Source organism: Vespula vulgaris, chromosome 16 (assembly GCF_905475345.1).
Source record: "Vespula vulgaris chromosome 16, iyVesVulg1.1, whole genome shotgun sequence".
Taxonomy (NCBI): Eukaryota; Metazoa; Arthropoda; class Insecta; order Hymenoptera; family Vespidae; genus Vespula; species Vespula vulgaris.
Window position 1 is genome coordinate 1,076,986 of NC_066601.1, and position 27,789 is coordinate 1,104,774.

Genomic DNA, 27,789 nt, shown 5'->3' on the forward strand with positions numbered 1-27,789 from the left:
TGGTATAGAAGTCAGCTGTTCTAGCCGAGCTTATGTCGTTTCTTCGACGTCTATACGGTGTCTCGATCTATGTTATCTACCATCGATTTTATTTCAAAAATCTTTATTCTTTTTAAAACGTTTTTATTCTAATCAACTTTAATTAAAATATATATATATATGTATATTAAAATTATATTAGAAATTAATTAAAAAATATTATAGATTATATTAATATTATTTTAATAAAAAAGTATATTGTAAAAAAAGGTGTATTACGAATATAAAACTCAGCTGTTATAAGCCAAATTTATGTCATTTCTATGCGGTGTCTCAATAATTGTTATCTACGATCAATTCTTTAAAGAGATCTTTACGTTCTTAGAATATTTTTATACTCATTAAAATCCTAATGAGAATATAAATTATAACAAATTATAACAAGGTGTACTACGACAAAAATAAAAGAAAAAATAGTATTAGAAGTCAGCTGTCGTAGCCAAATTTACGTTGTTTCTACAGAGTGTTTCGATCGTTGTTATCATCTTATCTCTCTACCATGAAATATCTTTATTAACGAATATCCATAATTAAAATGAAATATTATAACTCGATTGACTTCAATATATCAGATCTCTATTTCACAATCAATAAATAACTCTTACAAATTTCATATTTTCAGATGAGTTCGTTTAAAAAATGAAAACCACCTATCAATTAACAAATATCAATTATCAATGATCATATCGTATAAAGAATATTACGTTTCGTAATACAACCATTTAACAGATCGATCTTTTTATAAGAACTGAGTCATTCTTTATATTTCCAAAATATATTCCATAATAATCAAAATATAAAAAATTCGACGGACTTATCCAAACAGTTAATAAACTTTTGATATTATTCTGGATGACCTTGAAAGATATAAACGTTCGTATTGATCTTGGATAAAGTACAATGCACCGTAAGAATTAAACTCCTTCCGATCGATCTTTAACCATTTTCGTTTTATTCGTCCAGTTACGTTTAAAGTGTCTTTACTTGAACTCGTGGCGTGGAGTGAATGAACGAGGGAGGGAGAGAAAGAGGGTGGGAGGAGCCTAAGGTCAGGCAGAAAAAAAAAATAAAAAGAAAAGAAAAGAAAAGTAAAGATCTCGTCGTGTTTAACAACTCAAACGATAAAAAGTCATCGAACCTCGACGAAAGTTTCGACGTTAATTTTGCGTTAATGGCGGGTAGCACGTTATACGCGTGTAATTCGGGATGTGTGCAATTAATCATTCGCAATTAAGCCGGACGAAATTCTCACTGTGATCGGTTAGGTCGACCGACTGAACGTATACGTACGTACGAATTTACGAAAGAAGGAACTTACGAAAGAACGAAAGAACGAACGAACGGAAGAGAAATATTTTCATGAGCAGGGGCACGAATCAAATTCATGGACATGAACAAAGTTTGTATCTCACGATCTCTGAGACGAGTATATCCTGATATACATATATTCGTTCTACGACGAATCAGATTATTTTCTTAACGGTTAATTATTCGAAAAAATTTATTAAATTTGCATTCATCTCTTCGTACAGAGGATAAGTAATTGAGTATGTATGTATGTATGTATGTATGTATGTATCTATGTATAGAATATTTTAAATGGTAACATGCTCGAGTGCTTTAATATTAATTATTCTAATATCTATTGCGGAATATATAAATCGTATAATTATCAAGAGTTCGGTTTTAATCATTACATATATTTAAATATATCTGTTTGAATATTTTTTCATTGATATATTAATATCAACATGAAATAATCGAAGATTTAATATAGATTGTAGGATTATGAGAATCCTTTATTTTCAATGCGTTCGTTTAATACATTTCGATCGATATTAAATGGAAACCGAAAGTCTTCATTTTTTTTTCTTTTTCTTTGTTTTTAAAAAGTACGATCAAAGATGATAATAAATGAATAGTAAGTTATAATAAATCTATAATAAACTTCATTTCTCTGGATAAGCAAGTGTTTTCGTTTAAATGTTCTTACCCTTTACATAAAGAGAATGGAGCCTTTGAGAACTATTGCAATCGTTACATGTTACATCTTATATCATTTACCAATTGACATTTGAAACTCCTTATCTCTCATTATTTTCAACATGCAATTGCAATCATTATATCAGTAACAAAGTACTACTTGTAACTTTATATTAAATTAAGTTGATACGATTTCTCTCTCTCTCTCTCTCTCTTTCTCTGTTTATCACTTAAGTGGTTCGATATAATCTATAACTGTTAAGTAAACTTGGAAAATTATTACTTAACAATCTCATAAAGATTACAAACAAACATAATTTCGATTAAATTATATAATGTATTCTTTTTACTCCGTAATCCAACCGTGCAAATACATAAAACTTTACAATCGAATTATAGTTAAATCGAAATTAAATAACACACATATACATTATCAATAATACGTCACGATCGATTCGTTATAATACATCATCATACTTAACTTACGGAAAAAAGAATATAAAGATTTATTAGGTTTGTTCTAGGAAATGACTATGTTTGTCACATTCAGAGATAAAATTCAAATTCATAAACTATCTATCTAGTCATATCTCTCTCTCTCTCTCTCTCTCTCTCTTTCTCTCTCTCTCTCTCGTTTTCGCGACACGCGTGCTTCTTTCGAACGGCATTATCTTCGCGTATCGCTTTTTAACGACTTCCGGTGAATCGTAGTCGGCACGTTTCCAAGCGCAACGTTCGACCTCGTGCGATCGAGCCTCTCAAAGATATATATATTTATGTGTGTGTGCATGTATGTATGTATGTATATATGTGTGTGTATTCTTTTTCTCTATTTATCTCTCTCTCTCTCTCTCTCTCTCTCTCTCTCTTTCTCTCTCTCTCTCTCTCTATCTATCTATCTATCTATCTCTTTCTTTCTCTTTCTCTCTCTCTTATTTCTTTTTCTTTAGCTTCGATTTTACGAGCGTGCCATTCTGTACAGGTCTCGGTCACGCTAAAGTGACTCTCCATGAATCCGAAATACTCGTTTGAAGAGCTCTTTTCGAAGCAAATTCTCTCTCTTTCTCTCTCTTTTTCTCTTTTTCTCATGTCTGTCTTTCTCTTTTTCTTTCGGTCTCTCTCTCTTTCTCTGTCTCTCTATCTTTCTATCTCTGCCTCTAGCTCTGTCTCTCTTTCTTTTCCTCTATCTCTTTTTCTGTTTTCCTTTTCTTTTTTTTTCCCTTTCGTTTTTTTTCTTTTTTCTCTCATATTGAGTGGCTCTGAAAGCTTCCGGAAGCTGGTCGACGGTCGCGGAATACGTTATCACGATTAGTTAAATCTTTTAATGCGGTGGAACGTTCAGAGTCGCGAGCACAGGAGCGGCCGATTATCCGCGTGCGATATATACGTATACATAGATACGTAGATACCTACATATCGTTCGTGAATCGATTAAACGAACGATAAATTATTCGAACGATCTAATGCCCGACGCGGTAAATTTAAACGTGCCGTATAATAGTCGATCTTTCTCTCTCTCTCTCTCTCTCTCTCTCTCTCTCTTTCTCTGTGGCTGTGATCTCTTAACGCGAAATCTAAAAATCTAGAAACGAACGTATAGCGTATCATAAAAATCTATAATCTATATATTATCTATGTATCGATATATACAAATATATGTGTATATATATATATGTATGTATATATATATGTATATGTATATATATACCGGCTGTATCATAATACACTAACGCGATCTATGCTCGAAATTAATTTAAGACGATTATTAAATTAAGATGATTACAAAGTAAAAAAGAAAACCGAAATTACATAAATAAATAAATAAATAAATAAATAAGTAAATAAACAAACAAATAATGTTAACTCGATAACAAATAATATAAAGATCATAAACAAAAGTGGAAAATGGAACTTTTCCATTACTTTGTTTCTTCCTGTTTTATTTTTTTTTTTTTAATCATTAGTTTGTTATATTAATATTAATATTAATATTAATATTATTAAATCTCTCCTCATAGCCATGTCAACATATTATGAAATATCTTATAGAATATTTCCTATATTTATATTTATATTTAATAACATTTCTCTCTCTCTCTCTCTCTCTCTCTCTCTCTCTCTCTCTCTCTCTCTCTCCCTCTCTCTCTCTCTCTCTCTCTCTCTCTCTCTCTCTCTCTCTCTCTCTCTCTCTGTCTCTGTCTCTCTTTTTCTCGATATCAATATGGATATAAATATTCACGTTTACATATGAAAATATCGTTCGATTTCTTTCCCCATGTCCTTTAACTTAACGTTCGTCGAATATGTCGATCGTTAAAAACGATATCAATTTTATATGGCCGCACCCGGTGATAAGAATTAATGAGCTGTATGTATATTAGATAATTTTACTTCTAATAATTACTAATATCTTGCCAATGATTCCTCTCGGAACGGATATATATATATATATATGTGTGTGTGTGTGTGTATGTGTGTATGTTTTCTGTATCGCAACATTCGCGAGATATTCGCGAACTCGTTCGACCTACCTCCCTAACCATCCCACCCTCCTTTCTCTTCCTCCCTCTCATTCTCATTCTCATTCTCATTCTCGCTAACTTCCCAAGCAACTCTTCGAACGACTAACGCGAGTAAATTTTCACGTTGGTTCCGTTAGGCAATCACTATGAATCAAGCCGGCTGCGCCTGCTCTTACGTTTACGATTGTTGTAAATTACTCGACGTTTTTTCGACGCTCTTTTACCTCCGCCATACTTACTACTCTACACTGGCCACAATACCATCTCTTTTTCCCTTACCCCTCTCTCTCTCTCTCTCTCTCTCTCTCTCTCTCTCTTTTTGTCTTTTTCTAGCTTAGTCTCTCTCTCTCTCTCCTTATTTTCCTCTTTCTTCGAAACCGAAGAAATTCAACGAAGACAGAAAATAATAAACTTAATGATGTTAATTATCAAATGTAACTTGTTGTTAACGTATAATGTATCTTTAATTCGATTATTTATTGCTTTAAACAATATAAATCTTATTGTTAGTGAGAAGGAGATTTGTATTTACGATTAAGTGTAATGTTTTATCCGTAAATTCATCGTATTTGTCTTAAATGTATTTGGAAATTCGTAAAAGTGTGAAATAATGGAAAACGATTGTGAAAGGTATTATATAGTTTGGTTATAGAATTATAGATATTTTTGTTTTGAGAATGGTATGTATGTAAGTCTTATGTAAAGAAATATATCCTTGATAAGATTGTAAAATCTTATTATTATTGTACGGTCAGTTTATCTGTTACGAACGAAAGTATATTTTATCATTTATTATGTCGAAGATATTACAAATATCTTTTCTTAATAATATTTCCAATAAAAAGCTTTTTCTTTGTATACTAAATCTTCTCATTCATTCTGCATTACTTGTTACATTGTACAAAGTTATCCAATTATTACATAATAAATTTATCAATGATTATATTATAACAATCTTATAAACAAAATTTAAAAAAAAATGAAATTTTATCGATTATTACATGAAAACCATTACGAACATACTTCTTAAAAACTATTTTTTAAATTCCGACTATACAAAGTTCTTCGTCTATCACAATAATTCTTTCGAATCATTCTATATTACATGTTACATTATGAAGTTATCTAATTATTATATAAATTTATCAACGATTATATTATAACAATATTATAAACAAAATTAAATAAAAAATGAAATTTTATCGATTGTTACATGAAAACCATTACGAACATACGTCTTAAAAACTATTTTTTAAATTCCGACTATACAAAGTTCTTCGTCTATCACAATAATTCTTTCGAATCGTTCTACATTACTTGTTGCATTGTAGCGATTAAAAAATATAAACACACGCTCTATCGTTCGATCTTGAACGCGCGAGAATTCGAGGAGTAGTCTTTATCGATGCGCCGCACGCGTCACGGTACACCTTTCGCGTGACCGACAAACCGCCCGCTAGGGATTATCATAAGTGGTCGAGTACCTTCTCAAGGCCAACGAGAAGGAGCCTTAAGAGAGAAGCTCAAGAGAAAGAAAGAGAAAGAGAGAGAAAGAGAGAGAGAAAGAGAGAGAAAACCCGCTTAACGCAAAATCCTGTCGCACGTGCCCTTCGAAAGCGTTTCGAATGGCCGACTTTTCTCCCTCCATTTTCTCTCTCTGTCTCTCTTCTTATTTATTTTTCTTTCATTACTGTTTTTTTTCTTTTTTCTCATTTTTTTAATTTTTTTTCTTTTTAATTTATTTACACACCGACATCGATGGTTCTATCGGTCACGCCACTTTTAAAATTACTAACTACTCCAGTCGATTTGAATTTTCGATAAGGGTCCATTCGCCACGATGAAAATCTCGTTCAGTTTCTTCTGCAAAGGTGGTCTACTATCTTACTATCTCTGTGTTTATGCGTGTACGCGTACGTGTATGTATCTATGTGTATGTGTGTGTGTGTATATATATATGTGTGTCTATGGGTGTCCGTAACTCGTACCTAACTTGACCTAAGTGGAAAATTATAGCTTGCGAACTCTGTCCATATACGCATTAAATTTTTATCACGTATAACGATCTATCTATCTATATATTATATATATATTTTATATATATATATTATGTATATATATATATATATATATATATATATATATATATACCTATATGCATTTGTATCACGATGATCTCCTATATAATCTATATAATAATCTATACGTCTGAGACCGCGAGCTCGAGGCAAATTCGCTCTGAGATCGAGTCTGGTTTCTTTTTCACCTGTTCGAAAAATACGCTTCGTTAACTCGCATAATTTTGCACGGCTGTATTAACCGAAGACTCGATTCGATTTCTAAATAATCGTAAGATGCAGGATATTAAATCATAACGAAGGATTAGATCCGATCAACTTCTTTTTCTTAAGATTTCATGATTCGAAATCCGTTAATCGTGTAATCATTATTCAACTTGCTAGAACGCGTTATAGTTTTAAAATACTTTTACGTATTTATATGTTCGCCGTCGATAATTTATTTTTGATTAATAAAATAGATGTATTAATATATTTCACATTATAATTTTGTATCGTCTGTTTATCTTATTTTCTTTTTCGCATTTTATTTCTAATCAATATCATTTTAAACGTTATCAAAAATTTATATTAACTGGACAATGTGAAGATTTAGAAAATATAATCGAATTATAACGCATAACGTTGATTTATCATTTTTATTTACGTTTTTATTATTTTAAACGATTTTTAATAACCAAATATTAGCCGTATAGAAATATTACTAACAATAGTCGCAAGTATTTTAAATCGATCTGATATCATATCAAATCTGTTAATATATTTTAATTAAAGAAAAAAAGAAATACATACAAAGAAATAATTAGGATTAATCAAAACTGAAATTTAATAATACAATTACCATTACTCATTGTATAAAACATCAAGATATATTACGAACGATCGAATATATTTCATTCATTATGAATGAATCAAAGGATAAAAACATTCTTCAATTTTAAAAATCTATTTAAACGTATACATTTCTTTTAAACAATCCCTATACGAATCATTGCAAAAAAATTTACGTAGAATTAATTAATTTATCGTTTTCGAAAATGAGAGAATCGAAATCGATCGTAAAAAAAAATAGCATCCACTGAACTAATAACAAAAGATTAAAGAAAAAAAAAATTGGAATAGCGATTGAAATAATCATTTAATTCTAACGATATATGCTTAACAACTGATTATAAAGACGTCCGACATAACAGTCCAAAGATAATTATCGCGAGAGAATAGCGAACTACTTCTCGCCTCACCACCCACGACGGTGAGAGAGATGACGAGGAAAATTCTCTCTCTCCCTATCTTTCTCTTTCTCTCACACGTAACACACACACACACATACACAGTGATACACAACATACGCATGCAAACATATACACATACTCTGTCTTTGCGGTGTAGAAATTACGTACGGGGTGTGCAGCGACGCGCGACCGCAAACGCATTTGGAAATTAAACCACCTCCCTGGTGATAATTCTAGCGGTATTCGCGAATGAGGAAGGATAAGAGAGAGAGAGACAGAGAGAGAGAGAGAGAGAGAGAGAGAGAGGGTGGGAGAAAGAGTAAATATCAGTAGAAAGGTTCAAGCAGTACTAACACATTGACTGCTATGCGGATTTTGTACATTTTCTTTTTTTTCTTTCTTTTTTCTTTTTATTTTTGCGACCACACTAGAAGTTTCATATATGATAAATTATTTTCGCAGTACGATTAAACAAGATTCCGTTGTATTATTAACGTTGTACTTATTTCGTTGCTATGATTAGTTACTTAAAAATAGATTTTCGATTGCATATGACGAAATTTTAATCGATTAATAATTTATAATTTTGTTTATAGCGAATGACATTTATTAAGAACGATTGAGGATTGTTTTAATATAATGCGATTTTTTATTTAATACGGTTTAATAAATGAATTTGTAGTTTCATTAATATGACGAGTTATTTTCGTAGTACGATTAAATAAGACTCTGTAGTATTATTAATGGTGTGGTTATCTCGTTGCTGTGATAGTTATTTTAAAATACAGTTTTGATTGCGTATGACGAATTTTTAATCGATTAATAATTTATAATTTTGTTTATAGCGAATGACATTTATTAAGAACGATTGAGGACTGTTTTAAATATAATGAGATTTTTATTTAATAGAGTTTAATAAATGAATTGGAAGTTTCATTAATGAGATAAATTATTGCAAAATACGATTAAATACGTCTCTATCGCATTATTAACAGTGTTCATTAATGTAATAAATTATTTGCACAGTATAATTGATAATATGTTTATTTTGTTATAGTAATAATGATCTCAAAATACATTTGATATTTTAATCGATTAATAATCTTCGATTTGTTTTAACCTAAACGATACTTATTAATAACAATTACTAATTATTCAAACGTAATACAATTTGTATGCAGCACGATTTGATCAAATCGTTCGAATCAACTTTTTATTCTGTATCATTCGACTTACATGAATGAACGAATTAAAATTATCAATAACTCGATAAGCTATTGCAAAATTTATAACTAACAATTAATGATTATTTAAACGTAACGCACAAACTACCGAATACGATTTAATCGACTCTCGACTTAATTTTTCACTCCATATCGTTCGACTCGTTGCGATAAATTAAAGAAGAAAATGAAAAAAAAAAGAAAAAAAAAAGAGAAAGAAACAAAAAAAATGTTTATTAAAAATATAACGAAAACATCGTGATCGAATGATACGTCGTGACGATTAATCGATTAACGAAAAACTCTGTTGATGATTGTGCTCGATAGAAGAAAGAAAGAAAGAAAGAAAAAAAAAAAATTAAAAAAGAAAACATTTAATCGTCACTTCGCGATTCGTCCTCGATTCGCGTGTCTTATATTCGCGCGGAGGGCGAAACTCGCGCGAGTTGTGGCCGATGACCTCGTCTGGACCTCTTTCGCCCACGCGGCAGTTTTACCGAAGCAAAAAGAAAAGAAGGGGAAAGGGGAAGGGGAAATAAGGAGGAGGACTGTACTGGACCGAAAGGATACGACGAGCCTACCAATCGGCATTCTCCACGTATGTACCCAACGGGTTCGCGTCGATGAACCTTCCAAGGAAGTTATCGAGTCACGGGGTCGCAAGATTCCACTCCTCTTTTCCTCGCTCGATTTATTTCCCCTCATCCTCCTTACTCCTTTCCTTTCCTTTTAATCCTTTCCGTCCATACTGGAAAAGAAAAAGAAAGAAAGAAATCCTTTAAGAATTTCTTGGAAAAGTATGGACGGATTTAATCTTCTTGTAACTATACACGTATGTATGTATGTATGTATGTATGCGTGTATGTATGTATGTATGTATGTATTTATGTATGTATGTAGTAGGTATATTCACGAAATTTTATCTGTTGGTATCTTTTATCAATAGTTTGTTTATGTTTATTTTTATATTCGTATATCTTTTATGTCATAGTGTTACTTTTATACTATTTTATATTTGCGTGTGTATATATGTGCAATTTTTTTTTTATAATTATCAGTGAATAATTATTTCGATTAAATTAAGTAAATGTTAATATAAATATAATATATATATTAAATTTTTATCATTAAATAAATATATATATATAACTAAATATTAGATCAATAAATAATTATATATATATTATTACATTAATTTTATATATATATATATAATATATATTATATATATATGTGAATAAATAATATCGTTTTACATATCGAATACATTAAATAACATTTAAATTCGATTAAATCTTCAGAATCTCTTTTACAAGATACTCGAACGATCGATCGGTAGTATACCTCCAACGTATTTAACATTCATCTTGAAAGTCTCTCACTAACACTATAATACCTTCTTAAAAGAGGATATTACAAGCGCATACATAGAAAGAGAATTTGAAAAAGATCGAAAGGCTACCCTTCGCTGATGCTATTATTGCTTTTCATTATACATACATCCCTACCTACTTACACACACACACACGTACGTATAATCGTACTCGACAAGAACTGCCCGATTGATATTCATCAAAAGAACGAACGATCCGTTCCTCTATACGTGGACTTCGTCTATGGAATACGGATGTTGTACGTACGTGCGCACGCACGTGCCTCCATTTAAATCGATGCGATTAAAAAGACGGGAACATCGCGTTCTCTCTTCTATTTTTTTCTCTCTCTCTCTCTCTCTCTCTCTTTCTCCTCCTCTTCCATCTTCTCCTCATCCATTTTTCCCTCCTCTCTCGCATCTTTTTTCTTTCTTTATTTTTCTCTTTTTCATTCAATCGCGCAAAGTTCAGATCGACGTACCGATTTCCAATCGGATTCTACTATTTTACAATCCCATTGCTTTCGCCAATGCTCGTCGTTTAGGAACATCCTTCAAGTGGAATTAAATAATCAGCGTCGATGGAAAATAGTCGACTATTCGTTCTCTATCTCTATCTCTATCTCTATCTTTCTTTCTTTTTCTTTTCTCTCTCTCTCTCTCTCTCTCTTTCTCTCTTTTCGTTTGACTCGATGCATGCTGCATTTATCGAAGCACGCATCTACATCGGTTTAACGTAGTTACCGCTCGAACGGCTCTCGGTAGAAGCGTACCACTTGCGTAAGTATCATAAATTACACTGCCAACTATTGTACCGTGCTCGTTCTTTCTCCCCTCCCTTCCCCAACCCACCCCTTCTCACCATCCCTCCGTTTTTTCCATGTCGATTTACTTGTATTTCATTAGGACTGCACGCGTTAAATTGTAATAGAGCTCAATTATATAATACCGATCTCTTTCTGCTTTCCAATAAATTTCTGTATGTACTTACTTGATTATTTCTATACATATGTATATATGTGTGTGTGTGTGTGTGTGTGTGTATATTCTTTTTTATGCAATTAAAATGATGATAAAAATGAATAGGTATAATTATTTTTGTTGAACGATGTTATGTGTTTGTCTATCTTTCTTTCTTTTTTTTTTCTTTTCATCCACAGAAAACGTTGAATTCTTAATTAACTCTTTAAATAACAATCGATTTTAACATAAATAATAGATATAATTGTATACTTGAGTAATTTAAGTAATTACGTAAAATAGTATTTTCTCGTGAATGTTTTCTTTTTCTTAAAACTTAAAATTATAATCGTCGAAGACGAATTAATTCGTATATAGGGTGAGACAAGAGTATTCCTTCTTCATTTCTTTCTTTTCTTTCTCTTTTCTTGCGACTGAAAAAAAATATCATTTCTCGTGCTTTCGAAATTTCTTTTCGAATTTTCATTTATTTTATTTCTCAAATAAAAGTTAATGTAACGTTGAGTAAATTATAGAGACCTCGTTTGTATTTAAGCTTTCTATACATAACGTATGCATATATATATATATATATATATATATATATATATATCAATGTAAATGATAGAGATCTACTTGTGTAATCGTTTAAATAAAAGTATACGTTCTCTTACAAACGTATGTTTGGAAGACCCGGAAGTTTTCTTTCTTATGTTAGCTAAACCGACAGAAAAAAAAGATACATACATATGGATATATATATACACACACACATAAATATATATATATATATATATATATATATATATATATGTATATTATAGTGAGTATGACGAGTAATAAAATTTCTTTTAACGTCTCTTTTTACGGGTCGAATATAAACTCCTCAGGGCCGTGTAACTTCTTTACAAAGACGACGACGACGACGCCATTCGTATTATTCCTATCGTTGCTCATCTCTTATTTTTCTCTTTCTTTCGCATCAGCCTCTTTCCGAATATTTATAACGTTTGGTGTGACATAAATCGAAATGGTAAGGCAATATCCTTACCGTGATTTTCAGACTTTAACCTTGTCCCATGAAAAAAGACAGACACATCCAATATTTGAGAGAGAGAGAGAGAGAGAGAGAGAGAGAGAGAGAGAAAGAGAGAAAGAAAAAAGGGTGAAAAAGAGAGAAAGAGAGAGAGAAAGACAGAGAAAGAGAGAGAATGAAAGAGATAGAGAAAGAGAGAAAGAGAAAGTGTGTGAGAGATAGATTTAGAGAGAAAGAGAGAGAGAGAGGACTTTTAGTTCGTAATACGGACATGACCCCGCTCAACGAGGGAGTATACCAGGATATCAAGACGAAAATAACTGCCTCGATGTAACGGTCATGGCCGGCAATTAAATTTAAGCGCTTACGGATGCAGCAAGGCGAGTAGGATGCATACACGAGAAGGTAAACAGAGATCCTCCCTTTCTCCTTTCTCTCTCTCTCTCTCTCTCTCTCTCTCTCTATATATATATATATATATATATATATATATATATATATATCGATTTATTTCTATCTCACTCTCTCTCTCTCTCTTGTTTTATTTCTATCTCTATCTCTTTCTTTTTCTTTTTATTTCTATATCTTTCCTCTCTCTCTATTTCTCTCTCATTTTACTTCTATCTCTATCTCTTTCTTTTTCTTTTTATTTCTATCTTTCTATCTTTCTGTCTCTCTCTCTCTCTCTCTCTCTTTCTTTATCTTTCTCTATCTATCTATACTTCTCTTTTTCTCTCTTTGTACGCGAAAGTACTGACACCGACTGATACGAAGCTAGAGAAAACTGGAAAGAGAGAGAATGAGAGAGAAGAGAGAGATATGAATATATTTATTAATTTCCATTAGTATGTTCAACAAGGTATGGATAACTTAAGTAGAACTTTACCTCTTGACTTTATTTCTTAGAAGGAATCAGGATACCCTCATAGAATTGAAAATTATTATTCGAAGTAACGATTGTCGGAAAGATACTCGTACATTGGTTTCTTTTTTCATTTCGTTCCATCTTTTTTTTTCTTTCTTCTTTTTCTTTTATACGTACATTACGCTTTTAATTGAATTTAAAATATTATGCGTAGATGAAAATTGAGGATTCTTTTTTGATAGTATAATCATACGGTTTAGATAATTGAATATACGAAGTACCACGTACTTCTTTTTCTTTCTTTTTTTCTTTTTTTTCTTTTCTATAGATGTTTTTTATATTCTGTGAATATATGTACATCTTTTTTTAATTTTTATAAGTTGAAAGCGGTTTCGTTATTGTCTTTTTTTTCTATTTAAATTTAACTAATATACTATAATTTTTTTACATTGCTTAACGTATTAAAAAAAAAAGAGATACGTTAAAAAAGAACCGAATTAAAAAGAGAAACACTTAAATACGAGTTAAAGTTGATAATCTCTGATAAAAACGAGCGGCTTCTTTGATTTTGAAATACAATTTTAAAATAAAGAAAGTGGCTCCATCTGACGAAGCAACGTTGAAATCGATGTTCTTGCAATCAACTCGCAAGATACAACGAGAGATGTTTTTCGAGAGGTTCGAAAAAGCGGGTTATTTTAAATTCGTCGTTCGTACGTAAATCGTGTAAAAATTTACGATCGTTCGTTATTCGAGGATCTTTCATTTTACCACGACTTCTTCATTTTTCTTAGAGTCGTTCGAAACGAATGGGTTTTTACCACGATCGACTATTAGAAAGTTACTATGTAAAAGCAAATACGATCGACGTTCAATCCCGAAATCGATTTACGTAACGAACCACCCTCATGTATATTTATGATTCTAGAAGAATAGAGAACAAGAGAAAGAAAGAGAAAGAAAAAGAAAAAAGAAAAAGAGAAAGAAAGAGAGAGAGCTAATTAAGATATCGGTCGATCGTTGAACAAAACTCACGTAGAAAAGACTTTTTCCGCGTGAGGATCGATTAATTAACAAAAACGACTGACGAGAGAATTTTGCAAAAAAAAAAAAAAAAAAAATCGAAAAAGAAAATACAAGAGAAAGAAAGAAAGAGAATACTATTACTAGTAGAATCGAAATCGAAGGGATTACGTTGAATATATGTCGAGTGTATAATATCAAAGAGGAATGGAATAAAAGGTAGAACAACAATAATAAAAAGAGAAAGAAAGAGAAGAGAAAAGAACTTGTAAAAATAAATCGATCGACCGAGATCGATTTAACTTTAATAACTCGAAATAGAAATTCTCAAGACTTTACGATCGAAGACACGTTTTTTGATACGATTTTCGACCGATATCGAATAATTTCGTTTATTCGTTGCTAGATAAAAAAGAATAGATAAAGAGAGAGAAAGAGAGAGAGAGAGAGAGAGAGAGAGAGGAGTAAAGGAAGAAAGAAGAAGATAGAATGTAATTGTTATTATATTAAAAATATTTTATATAGGAAGAAAAAGGGAAGAGATGGAATAGAAAAGAAAAAGAGAGAGCATGAGTTCGAAAAAAGTAGATGTGTATATATTTACATTATAATATTATTATATTTATTACGTAAAGAATGAAAGAGATAGACGAAATGTAAAGAATAAAGTGAAAAAGATAGAAAAATGGAATATAATAAATAATAATAATTTATAATAATTTTTAATAATAGAATTCAATAATATAATAATTTTAATAACAATTAACAAGTAGTAGAAATGATAATTTATAACAATAAAATATAATAAATAATTGATATAATAAATAAGAAAACAAGACAAAAGAGAAAAGAGAACTAGAGAGAGAGAGTTGATAAAAAAAACAAGTATATAATATACATATATATAAACAAATATATATATAAATATATATTTCTACATATTTATATAATAAAATTATTACATTACACATAAATGTTCATTATAAACAAAACAAAACAAAACAAAATGAGACGAAAGAGAACAGAGAAATAGGAAGAGAAAGAAAAAGAGAGAAAATAAAGAGAATAAAGAGAATATATATACTTACATGTAGTATATAAGAAGAGTAGGCAGACGAACGGTTTAGACGATAACAATCGTTATAATCCAACACGAACGCGTAATATTATGTATCAAAAAGTCTGGTAGGCACACGCGTGCCTTTAAACTCTCGTGTCGCGGCTAACCTGGTACGTCGTTCCCATACTATGAGAAAGAGAGAGAGAGAGAGAGAGAGAGAGAGAGAGAGAAATCTCAAGAGAGAAAGAGAGAGAGAGAGAGAAAGAGAGAGAAAGAGAAAGAAAGAGAGAGAAATCGAGAGAAAGAGAAAGAGAGAAGTTCGAAGCTGGAAAAGAAATATAATCGTCCAGGCCAACGAACAACCGTGGCCTCGGTTTCAGGGTCGTTTCAACTATTATCCTGCCGCCAAGGATGCAGAAGAGTGCATCGTTCGAGAGTCCCAGCATTGGCCTGGGAGTCTCGCTTTCGCCCTCTCAAGAACAAACTCCTCCGCGTCCTTTTCTTTTACTATATCGATAGATCGGTATATAGATCGATCGAACGACGGATCGATCGATTGCTCGATCAATCGATCGATCGTTGCACCAATAAAACTTTTCTTTTCTTCCTTTGACTTTTCCTTTTTTTTTTCTTCCTCTTCTTCTCTTTTCTTCGTCCTTTTGATAGTAATAATTTTTTCTATCCATGATCATTACATTAACGAATAATTGATAATCTGTTATTCGTGAGGAATAAATCGTTGCTATTAGAAATTTATTTAGTTTGGAAAGTTATACGATACCGACGTTGTAGCGATTAAAAAGGATGATACTTCTTTTTCCGTTTATTCGTTTCTCTCTTTTTACTTGGGTTTTTCTCTTGTTTGAAGAAGAAGAGAGTTCGATTCGTGTGGGTGTAAAAAATGTGGTCCACGACGCAACAACCGACACTATCGAATCTCGAAAGATCTTTGCCCGGGAGGGAAAGACGATGGCGGCCGCAGCGGCTGCATGGCGGAGGGGGCACGTGTTCTACGCGAGAACATCCTCTTTTATTACTTATTAGCGAGAGCCCAAAGTGTTGTGCGTTGCTCGGTGCTTCGGTCGGCGAATGCGATTTTAATGATGCGTTTCAAGGTCTCTCTCTCTCTCTCTCTCTCTCTCTCTCTCTCTTTCTCTCTTTCTTGCTTTTTCTTGGAGGTCTTTGCTACGAACGACGACCAGAACGATGACCAGAACGACGACGACGACGACGACTTTGAACACACTCGAAAACCAGTCGAGTCGTTACACTCGTTGACAGCTTCTCTTTCGATCGATCTCTCATTTTAAATCGTTAAATCGCTAACGAAAACTGCATTCCCCTCGCGCCTCGAAACGAAGACTTAACGATTCCATTTAACGCGATCCCTGCTTGATCATTTTCTTCGGAAGAATTCGTTGCATCTTATTTTTCTCCGATCGAATAAACACCCGAGGCCAAGCTTGATATCGCATCGTACTCTTCGATTTATATCCTTTCTTTTCATCCTCCATTGCGACTTGCTGCAAGGTCTTCGAACGCATCACGAGTGACCGTATAAACGAACAAATAAAGCTTGGTGCGCTAAGATCAGGGCCGTGAGGTGTACGAACTGAAAGATTGTTGTTCTGTTGAGTTTAATACGTTAGTTATATAAATATATATATATATTAGAGAGAGAGAGAGAGAGAGAGAGAGAGAGAGAGAGAGAGTGCTGGATATCTTTTATTTATCACGAATGAAAAATGATAAAATAATAATGATTATATATTTATAATTTTTTTATATTACCGATATGTGTATATATATATTTCGAATATTTATTTATAATAATTTGTAATCGTTTAGTATTGAAATATTGATTTTAATTATATTAAATTTAGTAAATTATATTTATAACAATTACTTTATATATAAAAAGAATAATAATGATATATTTCGAATAGTTGTTTATTTTTAAAATTAGAGAAACAGAGAGAGAGAGTATAATGTTTTATTTTATATTATATTATTTAATTAATATACTTCGAATTATAAAATAAAATGCAAAGCAATTGTCGGTAAAGCAGTTTTCTATTTTACTACACGATATAGAATTCCATATAACTAAATCAACGTAAAATATGTTTGTTATATAAAAATTTTCATTTTACGTAAATAATAACGATCACATTTAAATAATTTTATCCTAATTTAAATAATCCTTTATTCAATCAATTTTATTTTCAGCGATTTAAAGATGGAAAACATAATGCTGCAAGATACGCGCAAAGATCAGATCAAAATAGTTGGTGAGCGAATAATAAACAAAAAGTCAATAATATTATTAATCATCGAAAAGAAAATTGTCTTTATATAAAAATAATTATCTGTTTTTTTCGGATAGATTTTGGATTGAGTAATATCTACGATAGCGAGGATCCTTTGAAAACGCATTGTGGCTCGCCCGAATATGCAGCACCAGAGCTTTTCGTCGTCGGTAAAAAGTATGGACCCGAGGTCGATCTTTGGAGTCTGTAAGGAAAAATTCTCGATGAAAAAGATAAATTTACTCTTCTCGAATAAACGTGACCTTTTTTATAACGTCATTATTATTGCAAAAGGAGAAAAAGATCTTATTAAAAATTGAAACCCATTCATATATATCAACTGTCAGATATAGATTATAATTTATAATTGGTTAAAATTCGACTTTAAAAGCTTTTATATTGGACTCATTTAAAAATATAAAATATTCAATGTTGCGCCTAAATATAGGCAACCGCGTCATACGTGTACCCCGTGTAGTATGCAACTTATCGTGCAAGCGTGCTATTACAAACTAATAAAAGAACTTGAACAACTTCCTTACCGACAGAATTCCCACGTAGATACAATTATCGACGTTGTAGTATGAAGTATTGCCTAACATTCAGGCGCAACAGAGTCGCGATATATTACAATCTAATCATAAATTTGAAAGATCTAAAGGGTATTATTTCTCCTTATTTCACTCGTTTATAAAAACGATCGTATATAACTCATTATGATAATCTACACAATTACGTATTTAAAAATTCATAGTAAGAATGTAAGAGAAAAACAAAACAAAAAAAAAGAGAAAAAAGAAATAAAATACTAATGGAAATTGTTTAAAAGTAAATTAGATTCGGGAAAGAGTTATATTGTTCATTTGTATGTTAATGACTATAAAGAATAAAATTTCAAATCGAATATCGAGCAGTGGCGTCGTCTTATACGGAATGATGACTGGTCGGCTGCCCTTTTTAAGTCCTTGCGACGAACAGACGTCATCGGAGGAACGTCGACGAAGGTTAATGGCTCAAATAAACCGGGGCTTAACGGCCCTCCAGATGAAAAACATGTCGAGGATGTCGAATGATTGCAAGAATCTGATTAACAGATTGCTCACGCCCGTTCCGCATAAAAGGATTACGATCCAGGAACTCTGCCATCATCCTTGGATCGTGTGCAAGCTTAGAAATGTATCAAGAATTGCCAGTGAAGCTGATTTAGATGTGAACGATCAAAAAACGGTAATCCATTTCTTCCATTTTTTCTTCCCTTTAACGATAATTTTACGATAATATTTCAAATAACAAAGTTAAATAACGATATTTCAAATAACAAAATTAACAAGCTTAAACGCTAAGTTAATATTTATTATATCTGACCTGTTAAAGTCGTATTTACACGACTCGACGAGTATACACTTGACGTGACGCGAGTGACGACGATCTTTCATTTTTCTTTTTTTTGTTATTTTTTATTTGCTGCCTTTTTGTTGTATCGGAACGTGCTGCGTACTCGTCATGAGTCAGAGAAAAAGAATTACGATTTTTTACTTGAATTGAAATTTATCTTCAGAACCAAAGAGACGTTCGTAAATTTTAAATAAAAAATAAAAAATACAGTAAAACAAGCCCTTCCCTTCATCACAGACGAGATAGAACCGATGTTCGACTTGGTTCGGGTCAAATCGGATCGGATCGAATGGGAACGGATTGAATACGAATAAAAATACATGTATTACGATTAATAGCAATTATACATACTGATTCGAATATCATTCGAAATACATATAAATCTGAAATATATAATAGAATTTTGAAATATATAATATCTACATTTTAATGATTTGATTCTATAATAAAATAAATAAAATGACACAGACACACACACATACACACACATAAACGCGCGCGTATATAATCATACATATGTAGAGAATATAATGACGCATGGTCTATGAATTTCCACTGTTCTAGATAATCGCTGAGATATCCAAAATGACTCACCTGGATAGGAACACGATCGAGATGGAAATTATTCGACGAAAGTACGGCGAAATAGGCGGCATGTATAATATCAAGTACGAGAGTCGTAAGGAATGGAACCATTCACCGTAAACTTTAAATTGCATTTATTTCTCCTCGTCGGAGGACCGTTAATCCGCCTACGTCGTCGCGAGAACGTCTCTCCATCGATTTATTCTTCTTCATTTTTCTCTCTGTCTCTTTCTCTCTTCTTTCTTTATTTTTTAATCTCTTCGTTTAAGTCGTTATAAAAGGAAAAAAAAGGGACACAAAATTTTGTTCGAAAAACACCAAAGTATCCTTTCTCGTTGAATGGAAGAAAGTTGCTAATGTTTCTTATCTTTTTTATTTCCTTTTCCCTTTTTTTTTTCTTTATTCGCACAATCATCACTGCGAGTACTTAGCGATGTCATTTTTTATTTATTTATTTATTTATTTATTTTTTTTTTTTGTGAAACTCGATCGTACAAAATCGATGTCATAAAAATTTTCTTACGTTTAGATCTCACAAGGCACGTCAAGCTGCTGCTTTGTACGCACGTCACACAGGATCACTCTCATTGCTCAGATACATACCCCCGCAGTACGTGAAACAATCGTATTCTATAAGATAAAAAGTAAAAAAAAAAGAAAGGAAAAAAAGAAAAATAATAAGAAACAGAAAAAAGAAGAAGGAAAATAATGAAATAAAATATCGAAATAAAATGAAAAAGTTGACGTTTTCGTTAATATAATTATTATTTCACAATAGAACCGCAACCGGTGAAACGACGACCTACAAAGCACCATCGAGATATTCACCATATGCAAAATCCGAAGAGAAATCAACCGGATATGTTACTGCAGTAACTCCATTCAAAGAGAGTAAGAAATGTTGGGAGAACAAAAGCGTGTCCTTCGGCGAAGTTAAAAATTCTTGGAAGCTTCAGAAAACTTCGAATACGTCCTGTACGGTTTGCAAAACCGTTCTACCATCGGCGAATACACAGCAACCGCAAGTTTTTAAGAAGAATGAATTCATTGAACACGCGATACCAATGCACAACAAGTATTCCGACAAAAGGTAATAGAGAGCAATCAATGATCAATCGAATGATATATTAAGGAATAAAAAGAAACCTTTATACGTTTCTCTTCTCTCTTCTTCTCTTTTCTACTCTTTTCTCTTTATTTCTTTCTCTATCTCTTTCTCTTTTTTTTTTCTTTTCTCTCTACTTTTCTCTCTCTCTCTCTCTCTCTCTTTTCATCCCTCAGTAATGAACAGAAGCAAACGAGCAGATTGGCCGTTCGTCAAACGAATATCCGTTTATTGCCTACCTCTTCGAGAATTTCTTTTTCTCAAGCATCTTCCAGTTGTCCTCAATCCGACGTGGTACATCGTAATCCCATAAAGAGATGGTCTGAAATACGTGAGAAGAGAGAAACTATTCGACAACAAAGACGTTCGACGCATTCCGTAATTATTTATCTGATATTATCGGTATTCTGTATTTTTATAGGTGTGCGCGTTAAATCGTTCAAATATTTTTTATACTCCTCTTTAAAGAGATAACATTTTTTTATTTGTACGTGTCATGCATATATATATATATATATATGTAGATATATATATATGTAGATACATGTTGAATTATTTCTATTATTGATAACGAACACATGTTTAAATATTTTTATAAACGCGCACGCACATTAACTTGTTATATATGCATCGATAGATTTTTTGTTACTTTTCTTTCCTTATCATTTTTTTTTTCTTTTTTAATTTATTCTTCCGTCTTCTTCGTTTATTCCTTTGTTATACATTTTTCTTTTTTCTTTTCTTTTCCTTCCTTTTTTTTTTGTTTTTATCATTCTCGTACCTGTTAAAATATAACACTTTCATTATTTTTGTTTCAGGTAACTCAAACTGATACAAACACGATCTCATCAACGTCCTCGGTAAACAAATCTCGACCACGTACTTCAGAATCCAACACCATAAATCGAAATGCATTTAATCGTTGTAAATTTACCATGGAAAAAGTAGAGTCGCAAAGGGAAGTCGACAAAATTGTAACTTCGATGCCAATATTTGTTAAGAAAAAGATAATATCTGCTTACGATACGATAGCACCTAAACATCTTTTGCGCAATAATTCTTCGAATAAAAGTGCACCGAAAATAAGTGACAAAGTAAGATAACTAAGGGTGTAACAATAGAACTGAATCAACACGCTCAGATAATTTTTTGTTCCTTCTGATTACAAAAAAAAAATAATAATTATAATAATAATAATGATAATAATAATAATAACAATAATGATAATAATAATGGTATAATAATAATAATAATGATAATGATAATGATAATAATAATAATAATAATAATAATAATAATAATAAACAAGAAAGAAAAGAAAGAAAAAGAAAAAATCGATTTAATTAGGAAATTAAAAGTTGTGTATAAGTATCTTAAAAACGAAATATTTTACATACATGTATTTCGAGACATTTTAGGACAAGCAATGAAATGATCTATCTTTTTCTCTTTTTTTTTTTTTTTCTTTGGAAAAATTAAACACACAACCATATTTTATTATCGTATCTTTATGAAATATGTTTGAAAAATATAATTGGGGTTTCTAATAAATAAATTAATTCGTAATAAATGTTTGAATTTAGCGCGTAAAATTTGACATCTTGTTTCCGCGCAAACGATAGTGTCTCCATCTGGATAACGTTAAAGGCTACCGGTTCCTGCCACGCATAAACGCGAGAGAGGTTATCGTTTTTGTCAGGATATTTTGTTTGAAATAATAGAAAAAGGAAAAAAGAAAATAAAAATAGCGTAAAAATGGCGACAATTACAGTGATTAGAAAGTTTCTTCAGGAGTATACGAAAACTACACCGAAAAAGCTTAAAATTATTGATGCTTATTTACTGTATGTGTTTTTGACGGGTGTTATACAGTTTGTGTATTGCTGTCTTGTTGGCACTTTTCCATTCAATAGTTTTCTAAGTGGCTTTATATCTTGTGTCTCTTGTTTCATTTTAGGAGGTATGATTAATACTAATTATTAAATTGATTTTTTATATATACAAATCAATCAGATTATTGTAACTAACCTTTCTTGCAGTTTGTCTTCGATTACAAGTGAATCCACAAAACAAAAGTCAATTCTATGGAATAAGTCCGGAGAGAGGATTCGCTGACTTTATCTTTGCTCATATAATACTTCACATCGTCGTGATGAACTTCATTGGTTGATAGAAATATTCTTCTCCTAATAATTTATATCAGCTTAATCGATAAACAATCAGGAATGATTAATGAAGAAGCTCGCACTTTTATATATTATAAAACATATTGCAAAAACTAGTAACTCATTTTGATTTGCTCTAATTCAATGTAACATGTATTTGTCATAGAAAAAAGTTTTAAGAAAAAATAAAAAAATATATATGTATATATATATGTGTATAAAAAATAAATAAATCGTTTGAAAGAAATTCATTCGATCTGTTTTCTTTTCTCCTCGTTTTATACTAAAGACAAACAATGTATAACTACGACAATCTATAATACATTTTATTTGTCTTATTTTTCATACAACCTTCTTTGGGGGACAGGAAACTTTATGTTTCTAGCTTTAATACATATTTTAAACTCATATTTACAATGACATTAAAGGGGGATCTCTATCGCGTAAGTGCATAAGTTTCACATATACGGAAGGATCGTTCTTACACCGTTAAAGATGTTTCATATTTTTGAGAAAAATCATATGGTGCAAGAGTACAAATCGTTGCTTTTAGAAATACATTTATAAATAAATTAACATGAATATCTTACAAAATATAAACTATCAAATAGTAAATATCCAAATATATGGCAAAGAAATTGATTACTTTTTCTGTCAACTAAATATCTTATTTATTCGATGAACGGAAACAATTTTCAAAGCTTTTAAATGTGTAATTTCATTATCTCTGATTTAATACTAAAAGCTAGAGTGGAAATGCTAAAATTTCACCTGGCGAATTGCCATACACAAAAAGTTGTTTCTTCACAACATGTTTATATCTTATTTCCTACCTACGGGTGACTTAAAAACTATAAAATAAATAGCATCTTTAATAAGAATAAAAATAAAAATAAAACCACATGGTATATAAGAATGGACACTGCTATAACTTAAAATAATATTCTATTCGTATGAGTTTAAAGCCAGTTATTAAACAATGTATGAATATCATACAGACATACACGTTATATATCTTTGACCATACGTATAAATGTAAGTGTGTATCTATAAGAAGTTTAATTATATCACATAAGCAGCCAAGGAAACTCAATAAACATAGTTATGATTCGTTGTTAACGTAATATGTAGTTATAACAAAAGTAAGGGTTTTTTTTTTCTTTTTTTTTTAATATAAGAATAAATAAACTAAAAGTCATAAAATTTGCGAAATACTTCATCAAAACAAGAAAAGTCTTTTCAAGATGTTTTGTGTTATGTGTCTGTCTGTCTGTGTGTGTGTGTGTATGTGTATATATATATAATGTGTGTGTGTGTGTGTGTGTACGTGTTTGTAAGTTTTACATGTACATATAACTTAAAATAAAATTGTGTTTGTCAAATATGAAGTTAACGAACAATCTGCATATTTTGCTCCTTAGTGTGAATTCAATTTGTTTTTTTTTTGTTTGATTTTTTTTTCGTTTTTTTTTTGTTATTTGGGATTTTTTTCTTTTTTTTTTTTTCTTTTTTCTTAATACGCAAACTGCACTATTAATTTTCAAGTACAATGCCTAATATATTTGTATATGTAAAAACGTAGAACGAAAATCGAAATATAAACTAAAACATAGTAATACGGATTATATATTATGCAAAGCTTTCGATCGACCGATAACTATAGCGATGCTTCGAGTATATAATATGAAACAATTAGTAATAATAAAGCGTATGTATATGTGTTTGTGTATGTGTGTGTGTTTGTATGTTTGTGTCTTTTACACAATTCAATATGTTACTAACATTCGATCTGTCGATCGAATTTATTCTCTCGATATAGAATAAGAATATATAATACGTATATAGTAATCGGTGAAAAGCAAACGACTCATTCGATCTTCAATTTTACCATTTTATCAACAGCTTAGAACTCACTTTCATTCGCATATCGATAAATATTTCTCCTCTTTTTTCGTTATCTGTTTTCATTATTGTTTTTTTTTCCTCTTACAAACGAGATAATGATCTTCACGCGAGATTATAATAACGCATGTTATTTAGTAGAAAGTTTAATAAAATCATTCATCTCGATAAAACATTTCTCTGGTTGCAGCAAACTTCTTTTGCTCATTACGGATCATATTGGCACGGGATCATTTAAATTACGATTAATGATACGAGTATAATAAGAAATGAATTTATGAAAGAAAGAGTGGACGAAGACAAATAAAAATAAAATAAAATGAAATAAACATGAAATCATCCTTAAAGGAAAAAAAAATAGACCGTATCTAATGTATAAAATTTATGTAATTTTACGCGTCGAGTTATTCTTAATACATACATACATACAAACATATATATATATATATATATATATATATATATGCATATATGTTATATATGTTGCACAATTTATTTCAATAAAGTTTGAAAGAAAGAAATAATAACGATAATGAAAATGATAATTACGAGTAAAATTGAAAATGAAAATAAAAAAAGAAAAGAAAAAAGAAAATGGAAAGAGTTACTTTACGAGCGATCTTTGAAACGCGGAATCGAAAAGCGAATGTTTATATTGTTTTTCTTTTTTCTAATTTACAAAGCCTAATTAATAATGGACGTAATTTTGACATTTCTTATCTTAAACTCATCTTCACATATTCCGAAAATATTGGACTTTCTATAGCGGCCATCATCGTCGTTCGCACAAAATATATTTTGATACCGATCAACTCGTAAACATGTATACAACAAACATATATATGTATGTATGTGATGTACGTATATATATACACACATATGTATGTACATGAATCACAATATATATATATATATATATATATATATATATATATATATATATATGCATACACACATATGTATGTATACATATATATATATGTATATATATATTTGTTGACATTAATAAATCTTCTCAAATTGATCTACGAAAAACATCGAAAAGCGTATTGACATGCAGCATTTTTTGTCACTTTTTAACGAGTTTCAGAATAAGGAGAAGCTAGAGAGAACGATGAATAATAAAGTATTATTTGAAACATGTAAAGACGATCATATTTGAAAGCGAGTATATAAGCTACATATATAATCTCTCTGATCTGTATTTCAAGCGCATGGAACATTACCCCCTAAATGCTGTCTTATTAAACATATTCTACTTATGATACTTTCGATCTTCAAACAAACAAACGAATGAACGAAAAGAAAAAAAAAAAGAGAGAAAAAAGAAAAAAAAATGAAAAAGAATTATAATTTCTCGACAATTATAAATATACACACATACACACACACACGTATATATATATATATATATATATATATATATATCAATCGTTAAGTTTAAAAGTACCATTTCATGAAGTGTACGTGCGTAGATAATAAAGACCGCCTAAAATTAATCTCGCCGCGATCTCAATGATTTCAAGGACCTTATAATAGTCAAGGAAAACAACATCATTCTAATCTCGGATTAGAGAATACACCAACTATCTGTTCCGTCGATTCCTCTTATCTCTTCTCTCGATATACATAATTCATCATTCAATCATTGGCAAGGTGCTCTCGTCTTTCTCAACGTATTTTGCATATATTTGCACGCTTCCTGCCATTGAAAAGAAAATTATAAAAAAAAAAGAAAGAAAGAAAAAAAGATGGAGAAAGAAAATGAGAGAAAGAAAGAGAGAGAGAAAGAGAGAGAAAAAAAAAAGAAAATTAGCCAACAAATTATTCATCAATCAGCAAAGAAGCAGCAATGTTATATAAAGAATAAATTCATATTCATATACATATAGAGATATACATATACATATACAGATACATACATACATACACATATATATGTATATGTATATATAAATAATATATATATATATTTATATATATATATATATATATATATATATATCGTAAGAAGACTAAATTATCTCTTGAAGAATCCATTTGTAGAAATTTCCGGTCGATCGTGCACGCGCGCGCATGCGCGCGCGAGAGCCTTTGACAGAGAGACAAACACATACATCTCGCTCGCGTCTCTCCAATCGGAGAAAAGACTAATTCTTTTTTTTTTGTTTCTTTTTTATTTATTTCTTTTCTTTTCTTTTTTTTTCATTTTTTTTTTTTGGTTTTGTTTTATAGGTTTTCTTTTCCTTCTCGTTCTTTTTATTCTTATTCCATTTCCTCTTCCTTTTCCTCTTCCTTTTCCTTTTCCTCTTCCTCTTGCGGAGTGTTTAGCTCTTAGCTAATATATAAATCTCCGTACTTTGATTTGCTTCCAAAGATAAATCCGTTTAGGTTTGTTAGCTCGTTTTTTAAGACATCGTCTGGGTAATCACTATGTCGCTTTCTGTTTCCAAACTCGTCATTGTTGTCTTCGTCGTCGTCGTCATGGTTGTTTTTGTTGATGATGATGACGACGATGATGATAAAGAAGATAATATTGATAACGTTGATGTAGTTGAATCACCATCTGATTTTCGATATTTCTCGAGATACCTTCTACGTGCTGTCAAACGCATGTGTTCCTTTCGACGTTGAAGAATGCGTTCTCTTTCGATCGATGATTTAGAGAAACGTCCACCGAGATTTGATGGTTCTTCACCGCTAAGAGATGAATTCAATTTCGTTAATAAAATTATATATATATGTGTGTGTGTGTTGTATGTGTGTGTGTGTGTGTGTGTGTGTGTGTGTGTGTGTGTGTGTGTGTTGTATGTATGTATGTATGTATGAATGTATGTATGTATGCATATGTGTATATGTGTGTGTGTGTGTGTGTATATTTATTTATTTGTAGTTTAAAATATAATTGTTATAAAATAATTGAAATATAATTATA

General features: G+C 30.9%; 3 protein-coding genes across 7 annotated transcripts in view; 2 read left to right on the plus strand and 1 right to left on the minus strand.

Annotated features, from left to right (window-relative positions):
• The window catches only part of LOC127069638 (MAP/microtubule affinity-regulating kinase 3-like), a 347,554-nt gene extending 325,458 nt beyond the window's left edge, over nt 1–22,096 (plus strand). Inside the window, exons 4-11 of one of the 2 annotated variants that reach the window (XM_051006840.1) lie at nt 17,623–17,684; nt 17,780–17,909; nt 18,617–18,929; nt 19,662–19,765; nt 20,212–20,292; nt 20,461–20,772; nt 20,964–21,165; nt 21,606–22,096. In XM_051006840.1, coding sequence (XP_050862797.1) covers nt 17,623–17,684; nt 17,780–17,909; nt 18,617–18,929; nt 19,662–19,765; nt 20,212–20,292; nt 20,461–20,772; nt 20,964–21,165; nt 21,606–21,890 — 1,489 coding nt within the window. In that variant the 3' untranslated portion in view covers nt 21,891–22,096. The remainder of the gene's footprint in view (nt 1–17,622; nt 17,685–17,779; nt 17,910–18,616; nt 18,930–19,661; nt 19,766–20,211; nt 20,293–20,460; nt 20,773–20,963; nt 21,166–21,605) is intronic. The other variant, XM_051006841.1, reaches the window with a different exon arrangement.
• A 324-nt stretch (nt 22,097–22,420) lies between these two features.
• Nucleotides 22,421–23,199, plus strand: LOC127069647 (dolichyl-diphosphooligosaccharide--protein glycosyltransferase subunit DAD1). The gene is made up of 2 exons (XM_051006864.1): nt 22,421–22,747; nt 22,827–23,199. Exons 1-2 carry the CDS (start codon nt 22,543–22,545, stop codon nt 22,955–22,957), a joined length of 336 nt encoding a protein of 111 aa, XP_050862821.1. The 5' UTR covers nt 22,421–22,542; the 3' UTR covers nt 22,958–23,199.
• Nucleotides 23,200–23,253: 54 nt separating this feature from the next.
• LOC127069639 (E3 ubiquitin-protein ligase AMFR-like) overlaps nt 23,254–27,789 on the minus strand; it is a 45,622-nt gene continuing 41,086 nt past the window's right edge. For 3 of the 4 annotated variants that reach the window (XM_051006843.1, XM_051006842.1, XM_051006845.1), the window contains one exon: nt 23,254–27,554. In XM_051006843.1, the coding sequence (XP_050862800.1) occupies nt 27,263–27,554 (292 nt within the window). In that variant the 3' untranslated portion in view covers nt 23,254–27,262. The remainder of the gene's footprint in view (nt 27,555–27,789) is intronic. The other variant, XM_051006846.1, reaches the window with a different exon arrangement.